Genomic DNA, 13,084 nt, shown 5'->3' on the forward strand with positions numbered 1-13,084 from the left:
TCATTATCACCGCCGTAAAGATCACTTCATACAGGAAGTCGTTCATTATATCTCTACTCGCTGTATGATATTCTGCTTATTAGCGTGTCGCCCTCAAATTATAATTGAGACATTTATTTAAATGTCAAGGAGACTTTAGAGGATAGATATAGGCTTCAATTTTCATTAGTGTCTCTGCCCCTCCCACATTGGGGAGATTTCCCCCAGTAGTTTGTGTCTCTGCCCCTCCCACATTGGGGAGATTTCCCCCAGTAGTTTGTGTCTCTGCCCCTCCCACGATGAGGAGATTTCCCCCAGTAGTTTGTGTCTCTGCCCCTCCCACAATGGGGAGATTTCCTGCAGTAGTTTGTGTCTCTGCCCCTCCCACAATGGGGAGATTTCCCCCAGTAGTTTGTGTCTCTGCCCCTCCCACAATGGGGAGATTTCCTGCAGTAGTTTGTGTCTCTGCCCCTCCCACATTGGGGAGATTTCCCCCAGTAGTTTGTGTCTCTGCCCCTCCCACATTGGGGAGATTTCCCCCAGTAGTTTGTGTCTCTGCCCCTCCCACATTGGGGAGATTTCCCCCAGTAGTTTGTGTCTCTGCCCCTCCCACGATGAGGAGATTTCCCCCAGTAGTTTGTGTCTCTGCCCCTCCCACAATGGGGAGATTTCCTGCAGTAGTTTGTGTCTCTGCCCCTCCCACAATGGGGAGATTTCCCCCAGTAGTTTGTGTCTCTGCCCCTCCCACAATGGGGAGATTTCCTGCAGTAGTTTGTGTCTCTGCCCCTCCCACATTGGGGAGATTTCCCCCAGTAGTTTGTGTCTCTGCCCCTCCCACATTGGGGAGATTTCCCCCAGTAGTTTGTGTCTCTGCCCCTCCCACGATGAGGAGATTTCCCCCAGTAGTTTGTGTCTCTGCCCCTCCCACGATGAGGAGATTTCCCCCAGTAGTTTGTGTCTCTGCCCCTCCCACAATGGGGAGATTTCCTGCAGTAGTTTGTGTCTCTGCCCCTCCCACAATGGGGAGATTTCCCCCAGTAGTTTGTGTCTCTGCCCCTCCCACAATGGGGAGATTTCCTGCAGTAGTTTGTGTCTCTGCCCCTCCCACAATGGGGAGATTTCCCTGCAGTAGTTTGTGTCTCTGCCCCTCCCACAATGGGGAGATTTCCCCCAGTAGTTTGTGCCTCTGCCCCTCCCACAATGGGGAGATTTCCTGCAGTAGTTTGTGTCTCTGCCCCTCCCACAATGAGGAGATTTCCCCCAGCAGTTTGTGTCTCTGCCCCTCCCACAACAGGGAGATTTCCCCCAGTAGTTTGTGTCACTGCCCCTCCCACAATGGGGAGGTTTCCCTGCAGTAGTTTGTGTCTCTGCCCCTCCCACAATGGGGAGATTTCCCCCAGTAGTTTTTGTCTCGGCCCCTCCCACAATGGGGAGATTTCCCCCAGTAGTTTTTGTCTCTGCCCCTCCCACAATGGGGAGGTTTCCCTGCAGTAGTTTGTGTCTCTGCCCCTCCCACAATGAGGAGATTTCCCCCAGTAGTTTGTGTCCCTGCCCCTCCCACAATGGGGAGGTTTCCCTGCAGTAGTTTGTGTCTCTGCCCCTCCCACAATGGGGAGATTTCCCCCATTAGTTTGTGTCTCTGCCCCTCCCACAATGGGAAGATTTCCCCCAGTAGTTTGTGTCTCTGCCCCTCCCACAATGAGATTTCCCGCAGTAGTTTGTGTCTCTGCCCCTCCCACAATGAGATTTCCCCCCAGTAGTTTGTTTCTCTGCCCCTCCCACAATGGGGAGATTCCCCCAGTAGTTTGTGTCTCTGCCCCTCCCACAATGGGGAGATTCCCCCAGTAGTTTGTGTCTCTTCCTCTGACTCTGATTGAAACCCTGTAAGGAAACATACAAAGATAGGGGGTGGAGTCACTGCATGCCTTTGCCCATGTCAATTTAAGCTTTAGCTATTGAGCTCTGTAAGTATCAGTTTTTGTTTTTTTGTTCCCCCTTCACTTCCTGTGTGGTCACCGGGACAGGAAGTGGGGGAAATCTCCCCCGTGGGTACTCAATGACACAAGATCTAATCATTCGCAACTCCACCCTGAAAAACAAAAAGAAATTTATGGCTGGAGTTCCACTTCTACCAAAAATTCGGTCCTCCAGATCTCTGGCGATATTTCGTTGGGATAAAGGTCGGAGTGATGACTCGTATATTAGAAAATTCCAGGTGTGTCACTCGTTTAGTCTTCTTTTCATTAGACACCTATTAAGCCCCGCCGCCACATACTCCGATGCCAGCCTTTCCTGGCACAGAGAGCGTTTTGGGTCTGAACGCGTCACCAGATTCCACGCCGGCCCGAAACCAATTCTTTCCTCAATTCAGGGCTCCAATATACTCTTACTTTGACTTCTTAAAGCTGAACTCCAAGCGCAGAGCTGAATACCCCCCCCCCACCCCCCCCCACCCCAGATGGGGCTATTCTACCTTCCCAAAAAAGTTGAATTTTTTGTCTATCCAGTCCTGAGATTTACACAGCTCTGCCACACAGCAACAGTGTGAACCAAGCCTCAGGAAAAACTTTTCTTAGAATGAATGGGCTGCCCTATACGTGACACACAGGAATGCGCTGAAAATGTGTGAGCAAAGCCTTAATCGGGAAAGGTGTTGGGGGTGGGGTGGGGGGAGCATTTTTAGGACTAGTTAGGTTTAGGTTGGAATTCTACTCTCATACCTTATTGCCACAGTGGAAATGGAAAAATGTCTCCAGTGCATAACAGATGTACAGGTAGGAGAGCTGGATAGGTTAACCTCTTGTGTTTGTAGATTGGTCTCTTGGGTGTGCATTCATGATCATGCTCCTTTTCTCATCCCCCGATGAAGCAAAGTTTACCTGAGAAATGTGTTGGGAATGAACCTTCACCATTATGAATGCTTTATCCAATGTAGACCATGTGATGTCCATGATCACGCTCCTTTCCTCATCCCCTGATGAAGAAAAGTCTACCTGAGAAACATGTTGGGAATCAGCCTTCACCATTATGAATGGTTGATCCAATGTAGACCATCTGATGTCCACAATCACTCTCCTTTCCTCATCCACTGATGAAGCAAAGTTTACCCGAGAAACGTGTAGGGAATGAATCTTCACCATTAAGAATGGTTGATCCAATGTAGACCATGTGATGTCCATGATCACACTCCTTTCCTCATCCCCTGATGAAGCAGTGTTTACCTGAGAAACGTGTAGGGAATGAACCTTCACCATTATGAATGCTTTATCCAATGTAGACCATGTGATGTCCATGATCACGCTCCTTTCCTCATCCCCTGATGAAGCAAAGTCTACCTGAGAAACATGCTGGGAATCAACCTTCCCCATTATGAATGGTTGATCCAATGTAGACCATGTGATGTCCATGATCACACTCCTTTCCTCATCCCCTGATGAAGCAGTGTTTACCTGAGAAACGTGTAGGGAATGAACCTTCACCATTATGAATGCTTTATCCAATGTAGACCATGTGATGTCCATGATCACGCTCCTTTCCTCATCCCCTGATGAAGCAGTGTTTACCTGAGAAACGTGTAGGGAATGAACCTTCACCATTATGAATGGTTTATCCAATGTAGACCATGTGATGTCCATGATCACGCTCCTTTCCTCATCCCCTTATGAAGCAAAGTCTACCTGAGAAACATGTTGGGAATGAACCTTCCCCATTATGAATGGTTGATCCAATGTAGACAATGTGATGTCCATGATCACGCTCCTTTCCTCATCCACTGATGAAGCAAAGTTTACCTGAGAAACGTGTAGGGAATGAACCTTCACCATTATGAATGCTTTATCCAATGTAGACCATGTGATGTCCATGATCACGCTCCTTTCCTCATCCCCTGATGAAGCAAAGTCTACCTGAGAAACATGTTGGGAATCAACCTTCCCCATTATGAATGGTTGATCCAATGTAGACCATGTGATGTCCATGATCACGCTCCTTTCCTCATCCACTGATGAAGCAAAGTTTACCTGAGAAACGTGTAGGGAATCAACCTTCACCATTATTAAGAGTTGATCCAATATCATGGCTTGTGTAGACCATGTGATGGTCATGATCATGCTACTTTCCCTGTCCCCTGATAAAGCAAGGTCCCCATCTCTTGATGATGCAAAGTCTACCTGAGAAACATGTTGGAAATTAACCTTCACCATTATGAACGGTTCATCCAATGTCAATGCCTCATGTAGACCATGTGATGTTTACGATAATGCACCTTTCCTGATCCCTGACGAAGCAAAGTTTATCTGAGAAATGCGTTGGAAATGAACCTTCACCATTACGAATGGTTGATCCAATGTCATGGCTCGTGTAGACCATGTGATGTTCATGATCATGCTTCTTTCCCCATGCCTTACTAAAGCAACATCCCCATCTCCTGATGACGCAACGCCTACCTAAACGTGTTGGAAATTAACCTTCACCATTATGAATAGGTCATCCAATGTCACAGCCCATGCAGACCATGTGATGTTGATGATAATGCACCTTTCCGCACATCCTGATGGAGCAAAGTTTATCTGAGAAACGAGTTGCGAATTCACCTTTACCATTATGAATGGTTCATCCAATGCCAAGGCTTGTGTAGACCGTGTGATGTTCATGACAATGCACCCTTCCCCACATCCTGATGAAGCAAAGTTTATCTGAGAAAAGTGTTGGGAACGAACCTTCATCATTATGAATGGTTGATCTAATGTCATGGCTGGTGTAGATCATGGGATGTTCATGATCATGTTCCTTTCCCCATCTCCTGAAGACACAAAGTCTACCTGAGAAACGCGTAGGAATGAACCTTCGCCATAATGAATGGTTCATCCAATGTCACGGCTCGTGTAGACCATGTGATGTTCATGACAATGCACCCTTCCCCACATCCTGATGAAGCAAAATTTATCTGAGAAACATGCTGGGAATGAACCTTCACCATTATGTATGGTTAATCCAATATCACGGCTCGTGTAGACCATGTGATGTTCATGATCATGTTCCTTTCCCTGTCCCTTGATAAAGCTCTGTCCCCATCTCCTGATGATGCAAAGTCCACCTGAGAAACATGTTGGGAATAAACCTTCACCATTATGAACGGTTGATCTAATATCATGGCTCGTGTATTCCATGTGAAGTTCATGATCATGACCCTTTCCCCATCCCCTAAAGATGCAAAGTCTACCTGAGAAACGTGTTGAAAATTAACCTACACCATTATGAATAGTTCGTCCAATGTCATGGCTCATGTAGACCATGTGATGTTCATGATCATGCTCGTTTCCCGAACTCCTGATGAAGCAAAGTTTATCAGAGAAACAAGTTGAAAATGAACATTCACTATTATGAACAGTTGATCCAATGTCATGGCTCATGTAGATCATGTGATGTTCACGATCATGCTCCTTTCCCCATCCCCTGAATACACAAAGTCTACCCGAGAAACGTGTTGGAAATGAACTTTGACTATTATGAACAGTTCATCCAATGTCATGGCTCATGTAGGCCATGTGATGTTCATGATAATACACCTTTCCTGATCCCTGATGAAGCAAAGTTTATCTGAGAAACGTGTTGGAAATTAATCTTTACCATTATAAATGGTTCATCCAATGTAGACTATGTGATTTTCATGCCCATGCTCTTTTCCCCATCTCCTGATAAAGCAAAGTCCCCATCTCCCGATGACGCAAAGTCTACCTGAGAAACGTATTGGAAATTAACCTTCACCATTATGAATGGTTCATCCAATGTCATGGCTTGTGTAGGCCATGTGATATTCATGATAATGCACCTTTCCTGAACCCTGATGAAGCAAAGTTTATTTGAGAAACATGTTGGGAATGAAACTTCACCATTATGAACAGTTGATCTAATGTCATGGCTCGTGTAGACCATGTGATATTTATGATCATGCTCCCTTCCTGATCCCTGATGAAGCAAAGTTTATCTGAGAAACCCTTTGGAAATTAACCTTCACCGTTATGAATGGTTGATCCAATGTAGACCATGTGATGCTCATGATTATGCTCGTTTCCCAATCCCAGATGAAGCAAAGGTTATCTGAGAAACAGGTTGGGAATGAACCTTCACCACTATGAATGGTTGATCCAATGTCATGGCTTGTTTAGACCATGTGATGTTCATGATCCTGCTCCTTTCCCCCATCCCCTGATAAAGCAACGTTTATCTGAGAAACACATTCGGAATGAACCTTCACCATTATGAGTGGTCGATCCAGTGTAGACCATTTGATGTTCATGATCATGCTCATTTCCCCATCCCCTGATAAAGCAGAGTTTATCCTTGAAATGTGTTGGAAATGAACCTTCACCATTATGAACGGTTGATCCAATGTCATGGCTCGTATAGACCATGTGATGTTCATGATCATGCTCCTTTTCCCATGCCTTAATAAAGCATCATCCTCATCTCCTGATGACGCAACGTCTACCTGAGAAACATGTTGAAAATGAACCTTCACCATTATATATGGTTCATCCAATGTCATGGCTCGTGTAGTCCATGTGATGTCCATGATCATACTCATTTCCTGATGAAGCAAAGTCCATCTGAGAGACATGCTGGGTATGAACCTTCATCATTATGTATGGTGGCTCCAATGTTGACCATGTAATGGTCACGATCATGCTAATTTCCCGATCCCCTGATGAAGTCTATCTGAGAAACATCTTGGGTATGAACCTTTACCATTATGAATGGTTAATCCATGTAGACCATGTGCTGATCATGATCATGCTAATTTCCCGATCCCCTGATGAAGTCTATCTGAGAAACATCTAGGGCAGGGATATGCAATTAGCGGACCTCCAGCTGTTGCAGAACTACAAGTTCCATGAGGCATAGCAAGACTCTGACAGCCACTCCCAGAGGCAGAGGCATGATGGGACTTGTAGTTTTGCAACAGCTGGAGGTCCGCTAATTGCATATCCCCAATCTAGGGTATGATCCTTTACCATTATGAATGGTTAATCCATGTAGACCATGTGCTGATCATGATCATGCTAATTTCCCGATCCCCTGATGAAGTCTATCTGAGAAACATTTTGGGTATGAACCTTTACCATTATGAATGGTTAATCCATGTAGACCATGTGCTGATCATGATCATGCTAATTTCCCGATCCCCTGATGAAGTCTATCTGAGAAACATCTAGGGCAGGGATATGCAATTAGCGGACCTCCAGCTGTTGCAGAACTACAAGTTCCATGAGGCATAGCAAGACTGACAGCCACTCCCAGAGGCAGAGGCATGATGGGACTTGTAGTTTTGCAACAGCTGGAGGTCCGCTAATTGCATATCCCTGATCTAGGGTATGATCCTTTACCATTATGAATGGTTAATCCATGTAGACCATGTGCTGATCATGATCATGCTAATTTCCCGATCCCCTTATGAAGTCTATCTGAGAAACATTTTGGGTATGAACCTTTACCATTATGAATGGTTAATCCATGTAGACCATGTGCTGATCATGATCATGCTAATTTCCCGATCCCCTGATGAAGTCTATCTGAGAAACATCTTGGGTATGATCCTTTACCATTATGAATGGTTAATCCATGTAGACCATATGCTGATCATGATCATGCTAATTTCCAGATCCCCTGATGAAGTCTATCTGAGAAACATCTTGGGTATGATCCTTTACCATTATGAATGGTTAATCCATGTAGACCATGTGATGATCATTAACATGTGAATTTCCCGATCCCCTGATGAAGTCTATCTGAGAAACATCTTGGGTATGAACCTTTACCATTATGAATGGTTAATGCATGTAGACCATGTGCTGATCATGATCATGCTAATTTCCAGATCCCCTGATGAAGTCTATCTGAGAAACATGTTGGGTATGAACCTTTACCATTATGAATGGTTAATCCATGTAGACCATGTGCTGATCATGATCATGCTAATTTCCCGATCCCCTGATGAAGTCTATCTGAGAAACATCTAGGGTATGATCCTTTACCATTATGAATGGTTAATCCATGTAGACCATGTGCTGATCATGATCATGCTATTTTCCCGATCCCCTGATGAAGTCTATCTGAGAAACATCTTGGGTATGAACCTTTACCATTATGAATGGTTAATACATGTAGACCATGTGCTGATCCATATTCGGTGAACGTCGGAGATTAGCGCCCTCAGCAATCAGCACCTTACCTATCACTTGATTCCCTCACTGAGAACTTTTTACTGTTGATTTCCTTTATACATCCTTCACACGTAAACTCTTTTTGTGCCACCAAATGATCTCTCCCCGTAATTTCCCGAAATTTTGTTATTTGTGCTCGACAAATGTTCGAGAACCCCCATCCCCCGCTCCGTATGATGTCCTGATTTGGACTCGAGGAGCGAAAAAAAGGAAAATTGTTAATGGAAATCAGAAAGCTGTGCGATGGCACAAAAGCGATCGCAATTAATCGCCCCCGCCAGGTTGAATGGGCAAGGTGATTACCCCCATGAATGGAAGAGGTTGAATGGATTCTCTGATCATTAAACAAGGGGGGAGGGGAGATGATGGGAGCTTTTAGAGATATTAGAGATAAAGTGCACACATTCGCAGATGCGTGGGGGTGCCATTAAGAATTAATGACCACGCTGCGCATCTCCTAAATCATATGTCAACGCATTTCGGTGCATGTTGGGGAACTGCACAACCCCTCATGTGTTTCTGACGCGTTTAATCGAAAACTCCATGCTTGTTTTGTCATATTTTCCTAATAATATTTAATGGATTCATATGTGGCCACTAGAGGGCGCACAACACTAATTTTTTTTTTTCCCTCCTTCTCAGATCTTCTGCTAGACCCCGAGATCACCATGTTCTGCTCCAAAAAGAAACTGCTGCCGTCGTGTCCAAATATTCTCACCCCGGACCAAATCCCTTCGTTCTTCATCCCCCCGAAGCTGTCCCCATTACAGGACAGAAGTGGAAACGTCGGAAAGTGGTTCCAGAAGAAGGCTTCAGAGGCCGGGTCCAAGTCCACGTCAAGGGCCTTGCTGAGGTCAGCCAGCCGCCACGTCATTCAGGTGGAAGATGTAGAGCACGAGACCGGTAGTCCAAAGCAGGGGCACAGCTCCACCATGGCGGCCTCCATTATGGGGGGTCCATATCTGTCCGAGAGCCCCCATACCCGACGGAGAGAGTCTCTCTTCCACCAGATGTGTCCCACGCATGGACCTTGCGAGCTGAAGCCGCATTCTCCGTCAGATCCAGGCTGTTTTTTGAGCTGGAGCTCCCATGAGCTTCATCTCGGGGCCGTGGACAGTGACACCACGTCTTCTACGGAGTCCTCCCCGTACAACTCTCCGCTTTTGAACCGATCTTACGACAGGCATCTAGTCGGTCAAACCTCCGGTAAGCCACCGGCCTTTTCTCGCACTTTGACTTTGAAGACCCTGACGCGGGCCAGCTCCCTGTCCACCGAGGAAACCAGCTCCACGGACACCAGTCCCAACCTGCCCACCAAGGAGGACCATGAGAACCCTCGAGCCTCCATGGTCCACCTGGTCCCACCGCCCATCTTCCACTTTGAATTTATCTGTTGTCAGGACCGCTTGACCAAAGAGACTGAGGTCCCTCTAAACAAAGGCGGTCTCATCCGCTTGTCCGTTGAGTACGTGAAGGACTTGGGGCGTCTCCGGGTGAAGCTGGTCAATGCCGAGGACCTGTATCTCTCGTACCAGGACCCCAAGGCCATCAGCTGCTGCGTGGTGATGTGCCTCATGCCGGGGAAGCTTCAGAAGCAAAGGAGCACCGTCATCCGCCGGAGCAGGAACCCCATTTTTAACGAGGATTTTTACTTCGAAGGTATCGAGAAAGGGAAACTGGACCACCTAAGGCTGAAGGTCAAGGTGGTCAACAGAGGGACAGGTGTGAAGAGGGACGTCTTACTAGGGAGCAACCAAATCCAACTCTCTACTATTCTGCCCTAGTGATATGGGAGAAGGCCTGGACTTATACATTTTATTCTATGAGTAGGTGATTCTCCTTTAGGGAGGCCCATCTACAGCCTAAAGGGGCCCAAGGCTACGTCCCCTCTGGTCAAGGAGGAGGAACTGCTCAACCAACTGTTTTTGGGTCAGGAGAGAACCTTCAAGAAATGACTGTTTAGCCTGCTGATTCAACAATTATTGGCGAAGAGCAGTGGTGTCCAAACTGTGGCCGGAGGGGGGTGGGGGGGCAGATGTGGCCCTTGTCTTGCATTTATTTGGCCCTTGGGGCACTATTCCATCCACTGACACCAATAATGGGGCACTATTCCTCCACTGATACCAATGATGGGGCACTATTCCTCCACTGATACCAATGATGGGCACTATTCCTCCCACTGACACCAATGATGGGGCACTATTCCTCCCACTGACACCAACGATGGGGCACTATTCCTCCCACTGATACCAATGATGGGGCACTATTCCTCCAACTGATACCAATGATGGGCACTATTCCTCCCACTGACACCAATGATGGGGCACTATTCCTCCCACTGACACCAATGATGGGGCACTATTCCTCCCACTGACACCAACGATGGGGCACTATTCCTCCCACTGACACCAATGATGGGGCACTATTCCTCCCACTGACACCAACGATGGGGCACTATTCTACCCACTGACACCAATGATGGGGCCCTATTCCTCCCACTGACACCAATGATGAGGCACTATTCCTCCCACTGACACCAATGATGAGGCACTATTCCTCCCACTGACACCAATGATGGGGCACTATTCTGTCCATTGGGGTAATGATCTGCTGTATCTCAGCTACAGTGGGATAAAATGTTTATATGGGGGGGGGAGGGGAGTATACATACAATAATGTGTATATATATATATTTAGTGTCCAATGTACTGCCTGTGTCTCCTTTATATACAATGTATTATGCTTGAAACTCACTTCCTACATCATCATCTGTCTGTATAATTGATATAAATAATGTAACGTAATAATAGATTTCATATAAAAGTCAAATATACTATATAGTGTGTCATATTTTTATTAAAGGGGACATGCTCAGTAATGGGACTCTATTTCCTCTGGTCACTGGGGGGAGGGGACTGAGGAAATGACTCCTCCTCCTTCTACAAAGTTACAATGTACAGTCTGATCACCGGGGGAGGGGAGACTGAGGAAATGACTCCTCCTCCTTCTACAAAGTTACAATGTACAGTCTCATCACCGGGGGAGGGGGGACTGAGGAAATGACTCCTCCTCCTTCTACAAAGTTACAATGTACAGTCTGATCACCGGGGGAGGGGAGACTGAGGAAATGACTCCTCCTCCTTCTACAAAGTTACAATGTACAGTCTCATCACCGGGGGAGGGGGGACTGAGGAAATGACTCCTCCTCCTTCTACAAAGTTACAATGTACAGTCTGATCACTGGGGGGAGGGGACTGAGGAAATGACTCCTCCCCTTCTACAAAGTTACAATGTACAGTCTGATCACCGGGGGGAGGGGAGACTAAGGAAATGACTCCTTTTCCTTCTTTGATGGTCCAAGTTGATGGGTGAAACGGAGCTCCATAGCAGGAGAGATCAGATTTCTCGCGCTAACGGCTCGGAAGAGGGACTCCCACCCCTTCCAAGTCCTGAGTCGTTTTACACAGGCTGCCAACAACCAGGCGTAGTTCTTAAACACTCTTGGAACACATCCAAATGTTCGGCTCGGTTCACCCCTACAGAAACACACCGAACATCCCGAGCTCGTTCTGCCATATTTTCCTAAAAAATATTTCATGGTTTCATATGTGGCCACTAGAGGGCGCACAACACTGAGTTCTCTTTTCTCCCAATGTCGCGGGGTGAAAAATGGTGGAAAAACCTTTGTATGGGATGTTGGCAGCAAATCTGTGTGTACCGGATGTGTGTCCTTCATATCAGGAAACAAATGGATACAAAAAACAACCAAAACAATTCAGATTATAAAAGAAACAAAATGTAGCAATGTGAAAGGTAGAGTGCAGTCTGTACTGTGCCCACTAGGTGGCACCCCAGACATATTCATTATACTGTCTTCCTATATGACCACATGAATCACAAAACTATATAATAAATTATCAAAAAATGAAATAATCATATTTTACTTATTACAAAATAAAATATTACTCGCTGTATTACAAGTCATCATCACCGAGGTATAAACTATTTATTTCCTGGGTGAGGTTCAGCTTATTCAAACTATAAAGTCGCTTAAATCATTTATATCTTTTGTCCACTGCCTTACTGATTACCCCTTTTCTACCTTTCAACCCACTTTCCCTCTGCACCCCCTTGTCTACCACTCACCTCTGCACCCCTTTCTATACTGCTCCCCCCTACACCCCCTTGTCTACCACTCATCTCTGTACCCCTTTCTATACTGCTCCCCTTTGCACCCCTTTCTATACTGCTCCCCTCTGCACCCTACTGTCTACTACTCACCTCTGCACCCCTTTGTCTTCCACTCACCTCTGCACCCCTTTCTATACTGCTCCCCCTGTCTACCACTCACCTCTGCACCCCTTTCTATACTGCTCCCCCCTGTCTACCACTCACCTCTGCACCCCTTTCTATACTGCTCCCCTCTGCACCCCACTTTTGGTAATTGCAGCCAGTGGTAACTCATCTCTGCTCCTCTTTCTATACTGCTCCCCCTACACCCCCTTTTCTACCACTCACCTCTTCACCCCTTTCTATACTGCTCCCCTCTGCACCCCTTTCTATACTGCTCCCCTCTACACCCCCTTGTCTTCCACTCACCTCTGCACCCCTTTCTATACTGCTCCCCTCTGCACCCCCTTGTCTTCCTCTCACCTCTGCTCCCCTTTCTATACTGCTCCCCTCTGCACCCCACTGTTGGTAGTTGCAGCCAGTGTTAACTCATCTCTGCTCCTCTTTCTATACTGCTCCTATACATTCATGTCACATGTGAGGCTGCATTCATGGCACATGTGAGGCTGCATTCATGGCACATGTGATGCTGCATTCATGGCACATGTGAGGCTGCATTCATGGCACATGTGAGGCTGCATTCAAGGCACATG

General features: G+C 46.4%; 1 protein-coding gene across 1 annotated transcript in view; it reads left to right on the forward strand.

Annotated features, from left to right (window-relative positions):
* Positions 1 to 11,037, forward strand: part of C2CD4D (C2 calcium dependent domain containing 4D) — a 13,213-nt gene extending 2,176 nt beyond the window's left edge. Inside the window, exon 2 of the mRNA XM_077463921.1 lies at positions 8,844 to 11,037. Within this exon, the coding sequence (XP_077320047.1) occupies positions 8,870 to 9,985 (1,116 nt within the window). The 5' untranslated portion in view covers positions 8,844 to 8,869 and the 3' untranslated portion in view covers positions 9,986 to 11,037. The remainder of the gene's footprint in view (positions 1 to 8,843) is intronic.
* The last annotated feature ends 2,047 nt before the right edge of the window (positions 11,038 to 13,084 follow it).

This window comes from Lithobates pipiens, unplaced genomic scaffold (genome assembly GCF_037356315.1).
Source record: "Lithobates pipiens isolate NorthernLeopardFrog02 unplaced genomic scaffold, aLitPip1_a1.2 Scaffold_30, whole genome shotgun sequence".
In the NCBI taxonomy this organism is placed as follows: domain Eukaryota; kingdom Metazoa; phylum Chordata; class Amphibia; order Anura; family Ranidae; genus Lithobates; species Lithobates pipiens.